The following is a 14,799-nucleotide window of genomic DNA, read 5'->3' on the forward strand; positions in this document are numbered from 1 at the left end:
TGCAAAGTATTTCAGGATTATGTTTTCTCTATTTTTGCCTCTCTGGAAAGAAGTTGATCCTAAGCCACTTTTGTAAGGAGGTTTTCCTACAACCCTAATCACCAGCGGGCCTGAGGGCTGCATGTGGAGATATGAACACCCAGCCACCCCGAGAGAGATACCTGACCCCGCCCGGGAGCTGGAGCTGACAGGAGATTCAGGACTTGCTTGAAAGAACCGCCTCGGTAAGCTTCCCACACTGACGTGGCATGGGTGTGATACAGCTGCTGGGAGTGAGCAGGCAGTACACCTGCATGAGTGGTGTGAAGGAATTATGGAATAAGGAATTCATTCTGGGGGACTTCCCTGGCGGTCCAGTGGTTAAGACTGTGCCCTTCCAATACAGGAGGCGTGGGTTTGATCCCTGGTTGGGGAACTAAGATCGATCCCACATGCCGTTTGGCACAGACCAAAAAAAAAAAAAAAAAAAAAAACGAATTCATTGTTGAAATCTGACCTCACACGATTTGTGGAAGGAGCCGGGCAACTGAACATCTGGGAAAGGGAGCTGGAAGGACCAGAGGAGTCCCTAGCCAGTCTGAGAAGCCAAGGATATCCAGCCACTGAAGTAGGACCACAGAAGGCATGCTGATGGAGGAATCTGGAGGGAGTATTTGCCTTTGGGGGTCCACTTGCTGGTGGATCTGGGGCTGCTGTTGGCAACGTAGAGGGAGCGAGGACAAGCTGGACCTGCTAGGCACCTCTGCATCTGGGGTCATCTCATTGAACCATAGCGGCGTTCAGATGTCCTGCCCCCAAATTCCTTTCTTGCAAGTCTAACCTGGAACCACACAGGGAAAAGGATTCTGGAAAACATAGTTTCTAGCCTAACCAAGTTAATGGTGGGAGATGATTCTGGAGGAAAGGTGGTGAGTTCCATTTTGGACATGTTAATTTGGGGTTGACTGGGATACGTGCTTGTGGTGATGTCCGGTAAGTAGTCGGGCTTGTTCAGTCTTCTTCAATATGCAAACAAGCTGTTCTAAGACTCTAGTTCTAATCCAGGCCTGGGGTGAGAAAGTGGAAGGCCGCTGTGGATTAAGAACCTAGGAACTAAAGATATCGACCAGGAATAAAGTCAGCCTCAAGAAATAAAGACAGTCCAAAAAACAAAAAGCCTGTACCTTTCAAGCAGTGACTTGGGGTGGCAGGATGGGAGTGGGGATAGGGAGACCCTCCAGGGCAGGTAGGAAGGGGTGTCCTGGAGAGATGGCTTGAGATACCTTACCCCTGAGTGGGAAGACAGCTGTGCATTAATTGATAGTCACTCTTTTCATTTTTTAAGTCTTAGTATGCAGGCATAAGGCAGTCTATTCAATGAATGATCCTTCTTTCAGAAATTTCAAAGACAAGTTTGTTACTTAACACAATTTGCGACCTCATTGCTTCACAGTGCTTCAGAATCATAGAGTGAGTTCTGACTGAGGTTCCAGGTGATGTAGCAAACATTCCACGCAGAGAGGTCCACCAGCAATTCAGGGGACCCTCCCACCGGCATCACCACCATCACCACCATCACCCACCCCTCCACTCCTACCACTGCCAACACTAGCCAGGTTGGAGGAACAGAGGCTGGGAAAGGTGGTAAAGAGAGGACAAAGGATGGTGGCAATCCCAAAGGAACATGGAAGTTAATAGCGCTTTCAGGTAACGTTTCTTCATTTGTATTGGATAACAAATGTAGTCAACGAACAATTATATCTGCAGTTTTCTTTTTCCTCCACTTTCTCAGTCATCAAATGAAACTTTGGCTTCCTGTTAGACTATGTACGTGGAGGAGTGGTATATTCCTCTGACTACCTTATACAAAAAGGGCTTACGTCTCTCTCTCTCTACTTTTATTCTGCTATATTTTTCATGATAGTACTTATCTCTGATATTACATGTTTCCATGTTTCCTTTATTTACTGTCTGTCTTTCATATCAGAATATAAGTTTCATTACAGAAAATGCCTTCGTTCACATTTCTATCCTAAGCAAATAAACCAGTACCTGGCAAATTGCAGACATCCAAGTGTTTGTTGAATGAATGAATGAATGAACGAATATATGAAGATGCATTACCTTCTAAGAATGGCTCCATGTGAGAGAGAGTTGTATTATGGCTATATATAGGAAAATAAAATTCTGATATAACTTTATTTTTGTCTGATGACTCTAGGTCTAACTATAGAATTGGTATGCCTTATATATTGTCCCAACAGTTCCACAAGCCTCAGAAAAACTGTATCCTTTATATGAATATTACCGAATAATAGCAACTTAAAAATATTTGATATACATTTTGGTCAGAAGAGCTGGAAAGCTTTGCCGGTACACATTTTTTCCACTACTTCTCTGCGTGCCTGTCCACCTCCTTGGCTGGGTCCCCTTCCTCCTTTTGCCTGCTAACTGGTCATCCCTTTGGTTTGGCCTTGGAGCCCTTGCTACTCTTTCTCAACTGAGCTTTTTTCTAGGTCAGCTTCTCAAGTGTCATGGCGCCATTCCTAGCCAGATGAAGGTTGGGCCCCTGGTTGAGCCCTGTCATGGGGCTCTGTCCTGGCTTCATCTGACCTGTCTGGTTCTTTGTATGAGCACGTGAGTGGGACTATAGACTCCTCCCCTCATAGCTTCAAGGGCAAGACACCAGCCTTATTCGTAAGCTGCACTGTAGCTGCACAGTAGCTGGCCTGTTGTAGGTATTGAAGGAGTGAATGGATGCTGTCTAAATACTGAAATATCGATGAGTGAGATTGATAGAATTGGGGGATTTGCTTTAAAATACTCCAGTAAAAATGAGTAAAATGAAATAACGTGGCTGAGGACACAGAGGAAACGAGAGTGAAAAAATGTTGGTAATGGTTGAAGCTGGTGATGGGTACATGGGGCCTCATTATGTTTCCATTTTTGTGTGATTTTAAAATTTTCCATTAAAAAAAGAAACAAGTTTCTTTTAGATTCTTAGGGAGGTTTTCTGCTGCTAAATCCAAATATTTGTACATTTTATAGACAACATTAATAAAATATATTGTTTTAATTAAGATAACTGAATAAAGAAAAAGTTAAAAATAGAAAAACAAACAGAAAAAAGAAACCAAAATTGGTTGGAGAGGCAAAGTCAGGAAAGCTTGCTAATAGGCTAATAGTTCAATGAGCATGTATGAAGTGGAAATTTGTAAATGAAATTTTACTGTAGGGATGAGTAGCTGTATCCAATAGAGTTGTGCACATCAGGGAATTAAATACACATAAAGAAAGGAGCAGACTAAATATACCCATATCAAATACAATTCATATGTGAGTTGAGTTGAAGTTAGCTAATTTTTTTAAATTAAATTGAAGTATAGTTGATTTACAATGTTGTGTTAGTTTCTGCTGTACAGCAAAGTGATTCAGTTATACATATGTATACTTTTTTTTTAATTTTTATTTTTTATTTTTGTATACTTTTTAAATATTCTTTTCCATTAGGGTTTATCACAAGATATTGAATATAGTTCCCTGTGCTATACAGTAGGGCCTTGTTGTTTATCTATTTTATATATAGTAGTTTGTATCTGTTAATCCCAAACTCCTAATTTATCCCTCCCCCACCTCCTTTTCCCTTTGGTAACCATAAGTTTGTTTTCATTTTTAAAATTTATTTTATTGAAGTATAGTTAATTTACAATGTTGTGTTAATTTCTACTGTACAGCAAAGTGATTCAGTTATACATACATATATTCTTTTTCATATTCTTTTCCATTATGTTTATCACAGGATACTGAATATAGTTCCCTGTGCTGTACAGTAGGACCTTGTTGTTTATGCATCCTATATATATAATACTAGTTTGCATCTGGAAGTTAGCTGGTTTTAAGATATCACATTTCATAAACATTTAAAGTCACTAACTTTGATTTTTCAGGTTTTAAAATATTTTGTAACCAAAGCATTTTTTTTCAGGTCTCTCATACCTCCACAGACCCTTTCAAAGATCTCCTGCCCTAGGAATTGCCCATAAAAATGGATACAAATGGCTTCATGTGCTGAGTACTGTTGTAGATGCTTCAGATAGGAAGGAGTGTAAGAAAGGGTGTCTGCTTTCTGGAAATTTATCATCCAGCTCCTTTCCTTTCCTCAGGCCATACCTCTTTCCCTTTGCAGTCCTAAAAAATTCTGTCCTTACTATCCATTCTTTTCATCATTCTGCTTGGTTTTGGCATCTCCCATTCATTTTCTTGAGAACTCTTTAATTAGGACAAAAGTGTTTTTTTAAAAATTATTATATTTCTTTATATAATATTATTATATAAATAAAATTATTTTATTATTAGGACAAAATCAAATACAAAAATAATTATGCTTATATTTGAAATCACATTCCTAGGTCTCAAGCATATACCTTCACTTGCCTAGATAAAATATTGTGCTGATTTATTTGAGTATTTGTTCTTCGAGGTCTAGCTGACTTTCTGGAGATTTTGCCAAATTTCATTTGGGCCTACACAGGCCAGTCACCAATTCCTTAAGTATTTACTATGTGTTTTGGGGGGGAATCACAGAAAGAGGAATAAGAATATTCTAGGCCGATATAAAATCTCAAGGAGCCAAAGCAAATTGCAAAGATAGGGGCTTGCTTGAATAGATTCTCAGTGCATCATTCCAGGCATGTAAATATCTTTTATCCTGTTTGCAGAGTGTTTTGGAAATCAAGGCAATTGTACACAAGAAAACTGACATATGATTCAGATGAGGGAGTCCCACTTACATGGAGAAGAAAGCATTTTAAAAGGAAAAAGAAGAGACCATCAAAAGACTCTGAAAAACACGAAGTGCAGGTCTATAATGAGATGATCACATTTCCCTGTTCCATATGCAAGCATGAAATTGACCTACCTGGAATATTCCTCCATAAAAAGCAGCATGTAGCTCTGGCTACATTGGGCTTTCAGTGGATGGGTGGGAAGAAACCAGGGCTCTCAACGATTGCTGATCAGAGGCAGTCCATCATTGCTAAACTATTGTCATCTTTTGCATTTACTGAAAAAATCTTACAGAGCATTAATAATGCTTTTGAGCTTCTTTGGAAGAAACAAATACCAGCATACTATAAGATTATTGATAACATTCACAAGAGTTCAATATATCCTCAAAAAATCTGTCACCTATTAATTAAAGGAGCAGCCATTTGTGAAGACAGGAATTCTACATGGAGAGCTGACATGAATGATAAATTCACTGTCGTGAATAATTTTGGCAACAAACCCAACGTGTGTTTTTTTGGTTTGTTTGATGGACATCACGGTGCCTCGGCAGCAGACTTGACATCAATGGAACTCCCAGTTTTACTTCTCCACCAACTTTCCAGACTTGATCCTTCCTACCAAATGACCCCTGAAGAGCAAAAAGTAATCAATTCTTTTCACACAGTGTTTAGAGAAGACTACAGAGCTATAGAAGACTCCTTCTCCTCCATAAAGAAAAAGACAAAAGCATTGAAAAGTGAGTATGAGAACATACACAAAGCCTTTGCAAAAGCATTTTGGAGAATGGACAGGCTTTTACGTCTTGGAAGGAAGGAAGTGTCCAGGGCTCGATGGAGCGGCTGTTCTGCGGTTACTTGCATATTGGAAGGCAACATTAAAAGTCCCAAAGCTAAGAAGTCTTGGAGAAGATTCAGTGACCTTGATGCTTTGGTTCCTTTCCAGGGGATGCCGAAAATAATTTCTGGAGTGCTACATATTGCAAACACTGGTATGTATATTGAATGGTACCAGGTTACACCTTAACATGTTTTATTCCTGGCAGCAAAACCTCTCTTCCTTCCAGAATTATCTAGTGACCTATTATTTAATGACTTACTAGTGCCTAGATATTTCACTGACCAATTTAAGAAACGATCAATAACCACAGTTTAAATGTAGATTTGCAGGCACAAAACGAATTGTAATTATGTCTCAAGGAGGCACGTACATGAAATAACGTGACCAAAACATGACGTTTTCTAAATGGGGTAGCAACACAGCTATTGATAAAGGCAAAGCAAATCTATTACATTTGCTCAGATCGGAATGAAACCAAAACATTTCCCACACTTCCCTTTTTCGGGAGAATGGAAAGTTCTTTGAATGTTATTAGTATAGCTGCTCAAACTGGTCAGTTTTTCTGGTAACTAACATATTTGCAACAGGTCATTCTTGTGCTCACTGGCCAAGTTGCATCGATTTCATCTTAGGAAACACAATCGTTCATGATTCAGTTTTATAGGCGTGTATTTCCTTCTCCAAAAATTTTGGCTGGATTCTTTTAATTTTATTTCAAGAAGCAATTCTTTTGACATGCGGTGCTAAAGTTCTAGCTAAGGAGCTTGCCAAAATGGACAGCCCAGAGGTAAAACAGTTTTAGCCAAGTTAACCCGAGTTCCATGCTCATTTCCAGGAGATGCTTAACTAGGGTTCCACCACCCCATTCCTCGGTAGAATTATTATTAATGACAGTGTCCACTCACTGAATATTGCGTACAGAGTAATTTCTCATGTAGTCTTCCAAGAACTCTGATATCTAAAGATATCTAAGTATTGTTTTTAAAAAAATATATTCGACATGTAACATTGTGTAAGTTTAAGAAGCACAACATGTTAATTTGATACATTTTTATATTGTAACATGATTGCCATTGTAGCGATAATTACCACTTCTATCACATTACATAATCATCATTTCTTTATAGTGGTTGAAAAAATTAAGTTCTAGTCTCTTAGCAAGTTTGATGATTAAAATATATACGTTCTCTCTATTCCCAATATTATGCATTAGACCTCTAAGATGTATTTACTGCTCGTTGCAAGTTTGGACCCTTAAACCACATCTGTTCTCCTTCCCAACCCCTGCCGCCATTTCTAAGTGGTGTTGACCTAATTGCCCAGATGAGAAAATAGAAACTCGGAGAGGTGAAATTATTTGTTCAAGGTGTCAGAGGTAATAGGAATTGGAGCTGGAAATCAAACTGCCTCTGAAGGGGATTGCTTCCAGAGTCTGAGGAGTCTGGGCCTCAGGGAGTGGGACTTTGGCCCACACCAGGGCCAGATATACTCACCAAGACCATTACAGTGTCAAGGTCCCTGGAAGCCGGCCTGTTTCTGATCTAACTCTGGTTGTGAGCCACCAGATTAATTAAGCAATACCATGGAGCCAAGTGCAATGCCAATTTCCTCGGAGCATTTGCCATTTCTCAGGCTCTACCCTGAGGTTCCAAAGTGCTTCAGAGCAGACCTACTTCATGGATGGAGAGTTTTCAGATTTCAGACTAATCTGGGAACTGACCCATATCCTTGGACTTGGGACCTCTATTAGAAAATATCATTTGATATCATGGTTCCTGGGAAATTAAAGGAAAATATATGAGATACTCAATAAGTAGATATTATCATCAAATGTTCAGTTTACTATGATTCATTACTTCCAAGCTCACTGTTGTTTGGCAGGTTCTAATTTCCAGGTCAAACATTTTTTGGATCTAATTTACGGGCTTACATACATAACTGTGTTAAAATGTTTTCATTTGGGCATCCTTCATTCTAATAGAAACAAATAAGTAGGGGGAAAAAATCCAACTTGTGAAAGGGAGGTCATGGTTTATGATACAAAAGTGCTCCTAAAAGAAAGTAATTTAAATGAGTTACAAAAAATAAATGTTCGCACAAATTTATCAAGGGCATGTTTTGTATTTTATAAAACAAGACCTATAAAGATAGCAAGGGAATTCATTTTTCTTGTTTGAAATTTGTCAAATACCAGTATCATCACAACTCTGGAATTAAAACCAAGAAAAAAACTCCACCTCACTTTATAATGAAACATGAGTGTGGTGATACAGTCATTGAATAAGTGTTGAATTTGTGCATGTGGAAAAAGATCCTTCCAAACAGACATTCTTGACTTTTTGTTCTTAGCACTTCTCATTTATATTGCATTTTATCACTTCTCCTGGTGCTCTCTTATTTTACTTCAGTTAATCCTCACAGGCTTAAAACTCAAACATATTGATACAGCATACATAATTACACTTTTCTCATAACATCAAATAAACCACAAATTTTTACATTTCTAATTAACCACACTAGTCCCTTATAAACATATGGGATTCTTATTTGATCCCTTAAATCCTTTTCCCCAGTGATTTTATATTTAATAGCTTTATTGAGATACAATTCACAAAGCACACAATTCATCCAGGTAAAGTCTACAGTTCAATGGTTTTTAGTATATTCACTGATATAGCCTTTTCTCCCCATCTTTTTGTCTTTGAATCAAGTGTCTTCTTAGAGAACATATAGTTGGATCTTGTTTGTATTCGTTTCCTGTGGTTGCTGTTACAAATTTACCATAGATTTTGTGGCTTACACAACAGAAATTTATTCTCTTACAGTTCAAGAAGTTCTAAACCAGCATAACTGGCCCAGTGTCTTCATGGCAGTGATCCCTCCAGAGGATGTGGGAGATAATTTGTTCCTTGCTCCTTCCACCTTCTGCTTGGCTGCCAGTATTCCTTGGGCTGTGGCCACATCACTCTGATCTCAAATGTGCATCCATATGCACATTTCCTTCTTCTGTGTCTGTAGCCAAATCTCCCTCTTGTGGTTGAATTTAGAACCCACCCAGACAATCCAGTGTTAAGCATCTCAGGATCATTAATCACACCTTCAAAGTCTTTGCCATATAAAGTAACATTTACAGACTCCAGAGATTAGGTTCTGATATCTTTGGGGATTCTATTCAGCCTGCCACCATGTTTGTTTGTTTGTTTTTCCATTCTGCCAATCTTTGCCTTTTGATTCAAGTATTTAATTCATTTACATTTAATGTAATTAATTATAGGATAGGATATATGTCAGACATTTTGCTGTTTGTTTTCTATATATATCTCTTTTGTTTTTCTATTCCTCCGTTACTGCTTTCTTTTTTTATTTTTCCTCAACTAAGATTAGTCATCCTTTTTTTTTTAATTTAATTTTATTTATTTTTTTATACAGCAGGTTCTTATTAGTCATCCATTTTATACACATCAGTGTATACATGTCAATCCCAATCTCTCAATTCATCACACCACACCCCCCACCCCCCACCACTTTCCCCCCTTGGTGTCCATACGTTTGTCCTCTACATCTGTGTCTCAACTTGTGCCCTGCAAACTGGTTCATCTGCACCATTTTTCTAGGTTCCACATACATGCGTTAATATACGATATTTGTTTTTCTCTTTCTGACTTCACTCTGTATGACAGACTCTAGGTCCATCCACCTCACTACAAATAACTCAATTTCATTTCCTTTTATGGCCGAGTAATATTCCACTGTATATATGTGCCACATCTTCTTTATCCATTCATCTGTTGATGGACATTTAGGTTGCTTCCATGTCCTGGCTATTGTAAATAGAGCTGCAATGAATATTGTGGTACATGACTCTTTTTGAATTATAGTTTTCTCAGGGTATATGCCCAGTAGTGGGATTGCTGGGTCATATGGTAATTCTATTTTTAGTTTTTTAAGGAAGCTCCATACTGTTCTCTATAGTGGCTGTATCAATTTACATTCCCACCAACAGTGCAAGAAGATTCCCTTTTCTCCACACCCTCTCCAGCATTTGTTGTTTGTAGATTTTCTGATGGTGCCCATTCTAACTGGTGTGATACCTCATTGTAGTTTTGATTTGCATTCCTCTAATAATTAGTGATGTTGAGCAGCTTTTCATGTGCTTCTTGGCCATCTGTATGTCTTCTTTGGAGAAATGTCTATTTAGGTCTTCCGCCCATTTTTGGATTGGGTTGTTTGTTTCTTTAATATTGAGCTGCATGAGCTGTTTATATATTTTGGAGATTAATCCTTTGTCCGTTGATTCGTTTGCAAATATTTTCTCCCATTCTGAGGGTTGTCCTTTCATCTTGTTTATGGTTTCCTTTGCTGTGCAAAAGCTTTTAAGTTTCATTAGGTCCCATTTGTTTATTTTTGTTTTTATTTCCATTATTCTAGTTGGTGGATCAAAAAAGATCTTGTTGTGATTTATGACAAAGAGTGTTCTTCCTATGTTTTCCTCTAAGAGTTTTATAGTGTCCGGTCTTACATTTAGGTCTAGAATCCATTTTGAGTTTATTTTTGTGTATGGTGTTAGGGAGTGTTCTGATTTCATTCTTTTACATGTAGCTGTCCAGTTTTCCCAGCACCAATTATTGAAGAGACTGTCTTTTCTCCACTTTATATCCTTGTCTCCTTTGTCATAGATTAGTTGACCATAGGTGCGTGGGTTAATCTCTGGGCTTTCTATCTTGTTCCATTGACCTATGTTTCTGTTTTTGTGCCAGTATCATATTGTCTTGATTACTCTAGCTTTGTAGTATAGTCTGAAGTCAGGGAGTCTGATTCCTCCAGCTCCGTTTTTTCCCTCAAGACTGCTTTGGCTATTTGGGGTCTTTTGTGTCTCCATACAAATTTTAAGATTTTTTGTTCCGGTTCTGTAAAAAATGCCATTGGCAATTTGATAGGGATTGCATTGAATCTGTAGATTGCTTTTGGTAGTATAGTCATAGAATATTGATTCTTCTAGTCCAAGAGCATGGTATATCTCTCCATCTGTTGGTATCATCTTTAATTTCTTTCATCAGTGTCTTATAGTTTTCTGCATACAGGTCTTTTGTCTCCCTAGGTAGGTTTATTCCTAGGTATTTTATTCTTTTTGTTGCAATGGTAAATGGAGTGTTTCCTTAATTTCTCTTTCAGATTTTTCATCATTAGTGTATAGGAATGCAAGAGATTTCTGTGCATTAATTCTGTATCCTGCAGCTTTACCAAATTGCTTGGTTAGCTCCAGTAGTTTTCTGGTGGCATCTTCAGGGTTCTCTATGTATAGTATCATGTCATCTACAAACAGTGACAGTTTTACTTCTTCTTTTCCAATTTGTGTTCCTTTTATTCCTTTTTCTTCTCTGATTGCCATGGCTAGGACTTCCAAAACTATGTTGAATAATAGTGGTGAGAGTGGACATCCTTGTCTTGTTCCTGATCTTAGAGGAAATGCTTTCAGTTTTTCACCATTAAAAGTGATGTTTGCTGTGGGTTTGTTGTATATGGCCTTTATTATGTTGAGGTAGGTTCCCTCTATGCCCACTTTCTGGAGAGTTTTTATCATAAATGGGTGTTGAATTTTGTCAAAAGTTTTTTCTGCATCTATTGAGATGATCATATGGTTTTTATTCTTCAATTTGTTAATATGGTGTATCACATTGATTGATTTGCATATATTGAAGAATCCTTGCATCCCTGGGATAAATCTCACTTGATCGTGGTGTATGATCCTTTTAATGTGTTGTTGGATTCTGTTTGCTAGTATTTTGTTGAGGATTTTTGCATCTGTATTCATCAGTGATATTGGTCTGTAATTTTCTTTTTTTTGTAGTATCTTTGTCTGGTTTTGCCATCAGGGTGATGGTCGCCTCATAGAATGAGTTTGGGAGTGGTCCCTCCTCTGCAATTTTTTGCAAGAGTTTGAGAAGGATGGGTGTTAGCTCTTCTCTAAATGTTTGATAGAATTCACCTGTGAAGCCATCTGGTCCTGGACTTTTGTTTGTTGGAAGATTTTTAATCACAGTTTCAATTTCATTACTTGTGATTGGTCTGTTCATATTTTCTATTTCTTCCTGGTTCAGTCTTGGGAAGTTATACCTTTGTAAGAATTTGTCCATTTCTTCCAGGTTGTCCATTTTATTGGCATAGAGTTGTTTGTAGTAGTCTCTTAGGATGCTTTGTATTTCTGCAGTGTCTGTTGTAACTTTTCCTTTTTCATTTCTAATTGTACTGATTTGAGTCCTCTCCCTCTTTTTCTTGATGAGTATTAGAGTATTTTGTATTAGATATTTTCTAGTACATCATTTTAATTCCTGTATTTCTTTTACTATATTTTTAAAAAAATATATTTTTAGTGGCTATTCTGAGGATTATAATAAAATCTTAACTTAAAAACAATTTGGCTTGTATTAATGCCAACTCAACTTCAAAAGATATATATGGCATCTTTGCTCCAATATAGCTCTATTTCCTCCAGCCTTCTTTTTACTTTATAGAATTACATCTTTACACATTAGAAGCCTATAAAGTTTTATATTATTGTTTTATGCAGCTTTCTTCTCAATAAGACAGGAAAATAAAAGTGTTAAAAATAAAATACATTTTTTACTGTTTTATATTTACCTATATACAGTTGACCCCTGAACAACATGAGTTTGAACTGTGTGGGTCCACTTATATGCAGAATATTTTCAATAGTAAACACACTATTACACAATCCATGGTTGATTGAATCAGTGAATGTGGAACTACAGATATGGAGGGCTGTCTATTGGACTTGAATATCCACAGATCTGTTGTGTGTCCTAGGACAGTGCTCCCCAGATACTAAAAGACAACTGTAGTTACCTTTCTTTTTTTGTGTGGGTTTGAGTTACAATCTAGTGTTTTCATTTTTGCCTGAAAGACTCCTTTAGTATTTCTTGTACGGAAAGTCTGCTAATGATGAATTATCTCAGTCTCTTTTTAACTGGGAATGTGTTAATTTCTTCATTTTTAAAAGGATAGTTTTGCATTTTGAATATGTCATCCCATTGCCATCTAGCCTCCATGGTTTCTGATGAGACATGATTGTTGATCTTACTGAGTATCCCTTTGCTGTAGGTAATGTACCACTTTTCTCATTCTACTTTCAATATTCTTTCTTTCTCTTTGTCTTTTGACAGTTTGACTATGATGTGTTTAAGTACTGACCTCTAATTTATACTCTTTGGAGTCTGTTGAGCTTCTTGTATGCTTTTATTCCAATTTGGGAAGTTTTTGGCTATTAGTTCTTCAAATATTCTTGTTTTCCCACTTCTGTCTTCTCCTTCCATTATGCATATGTTGGTATACTTGGTGGTGTCCCACAAGTCTCTGAGACTCTGTTCACTTTACTTCATTCTTTTTTTTTTTTTTTTCCTTTTCTTCAGACTGGATAATCTCAATTTATCAATCAAGTTTGCTGATTCTTCTGCCAGATCAAACCTGATGCTGAGCTCATTCTAGCAACTTTTTCCTTTAAGACATTGTACTTTTCAACTCCAGAATTTCGATTTGCTTTTCTGTTATAATTTCCATCTCTTTATTGATAGTCTCTAGGTTGGTGGATCATTGTTCTCATGCTTTCCTTTAATTTTTAGCCCCATTTTCCTTTAAACATATTGATAACTTTTAAAACATTTTTCGTCCAGTTAATTCTAATGCCTAGACTTCCTCATGGACAGTTTCTATTGACTTATTTTCTTTCCTGTGTATGGGCTATGCTTTCATTACTATGTTTCATTACTCTCTCATTACTCTTTTTTTTGTTGAAAACTGGACATTTAAAATAATATAGATCCCCTCCCTCTCCAGGGTTTGTTGTTGCTACTGTTTGTTTTGTGACTTTTATGAACTAATTCTGTAGAGTCTATATTCTGTCATGTGCAGACACAAAGTCTCTGCTTGGTTGGTTATCTTAGTGTTCAGCTAAGGACTAGATGGAGATTTCCTTAAATACCTACTACTAATATGTATGTCTTCCAGTCTTTGCTGAGGCGCTGTCTTTTTTGAGGCTTGTCTTGTAAAAAATGGCAAGCAGTTTACAACTCTGCCTATGCTTTTACTTCCTACTTGGGTCAATCATCAAGATTAGCCATAGGTGAGAAATTAAGGCTTGTTCAGGTCCTGGGCATGTGTACAGCCTGCACATGTGCATGCTCTTCTGTTTTCCCAGGAGTATGTTTGAGCTTTTCAAAATCCTCTATAGGTTCTCATTCCTCAGCTCTTTCTTATACTTTTTGGGGGGTGAGCCTCTTGTCATCCCCAGATGCTTTCACTGCCTCAGGCAAGTGTGATTTTAAACAATTGCTGCTGATTGTTTTTGGCAAACACGCTGAGGATGAGTTATTTGCATATAGTAAGCTCTGAGTCAAGTCAAATGATGACAAGATTTGAGAATGGAGCTTTCTTCAGGGAATTGCAAGATAGTTCACATAATGACAATTCTCCAGGGATAGATATTTTTAGGGAGGTCCAAAGCCATCCTTTCTCCTGCAGAGGCTGCTAGACTGTAGATTTTCAGAGCTAGCATCACTATAAAATGTTTGGTTTTCAAGGCTATTGCAGAGCTGAAGAGAAGTGGTTGGAAGTAGGCCAAGTTACAAGGCCATGACCACTTGGTTTTACCTACTTTTTTGGTCAGTTGTTTCTCTTCAGTGTTTCTCAGATTTTTGCAAGCCTTTGGTTAATTTCCAGCATTTTAGAAAAGTTGACTTTAACAATTTTTGCCAGTGCTCTCATTCCTTTTACTGAGGAGTAGATTTTCAGAGATCCTTACTCTGCAATAGCTAATCTTTTCTTCTGCAATATTGAATTTGCTGTTAATCACATCCAGTGTATTGTTCATTTTAAATTTTGTATTTGTCATCTTCAGAAGTTTGATTTTTAAAATTATCTTCCATGTCTGTATTTAACTTTTTGAACACAGGCAATGCACTTATAACATTGAGAGTTCTTGCCTACTAATTCCAACATCTGCGTCAGTTCTGGGTTGGTTTCAATTGATTTTTCATTTTATTATGGGTAGTATTTCCCTACTTATTTGCATGCTTGCTGTTTTAGTTTCTTAGGGCTGCCATAACAAATTAGCTGAAACTTGGCAGCTTAAAACAACGAAAATCCATTCTCACAGTTCTGGAGGCTAGTTGACCAAAATCA

The 14,799-nt window shown here is 37.4% G+C and overlaps 1 protein-coding gene across 1 annotated transcript in view; it reads left to right on the top strand.

Annotated features, from left to right (window-relative positions):
• Positions 1-14,799, top strand: part of PP2D1 (protein phosphatase 2C like domain containing 1) — a gene marked incomplete at its 5' end in the record, with an annotated part of 39,990 nt that overhangs the window by 17,925 nt on the left and 7,266 nt on the right. Inside the window, one exon of the mRNA XM_082459463.1 lies at positions 4,597-5,755. Coding sequence (XP_082315589.1) covers positions 4,597-5,755 — 1,159 coding nt within the window. The remainder of the gene's footprint in view (positions 1-4,596; positions 5,756-14,799) is intronic.

Source organism: Balaenoptera physalus (genome assembly GCF_965194825.1).
Source record: "Balaenoptera physalus genome assembly, chromosome: 4".
NCBI lineage: Eukaryota > Metazoa > Chordata > Mammalia > Artiodactyla > Balaenopteridae > Balaenoptera > Balaenoptera physalus.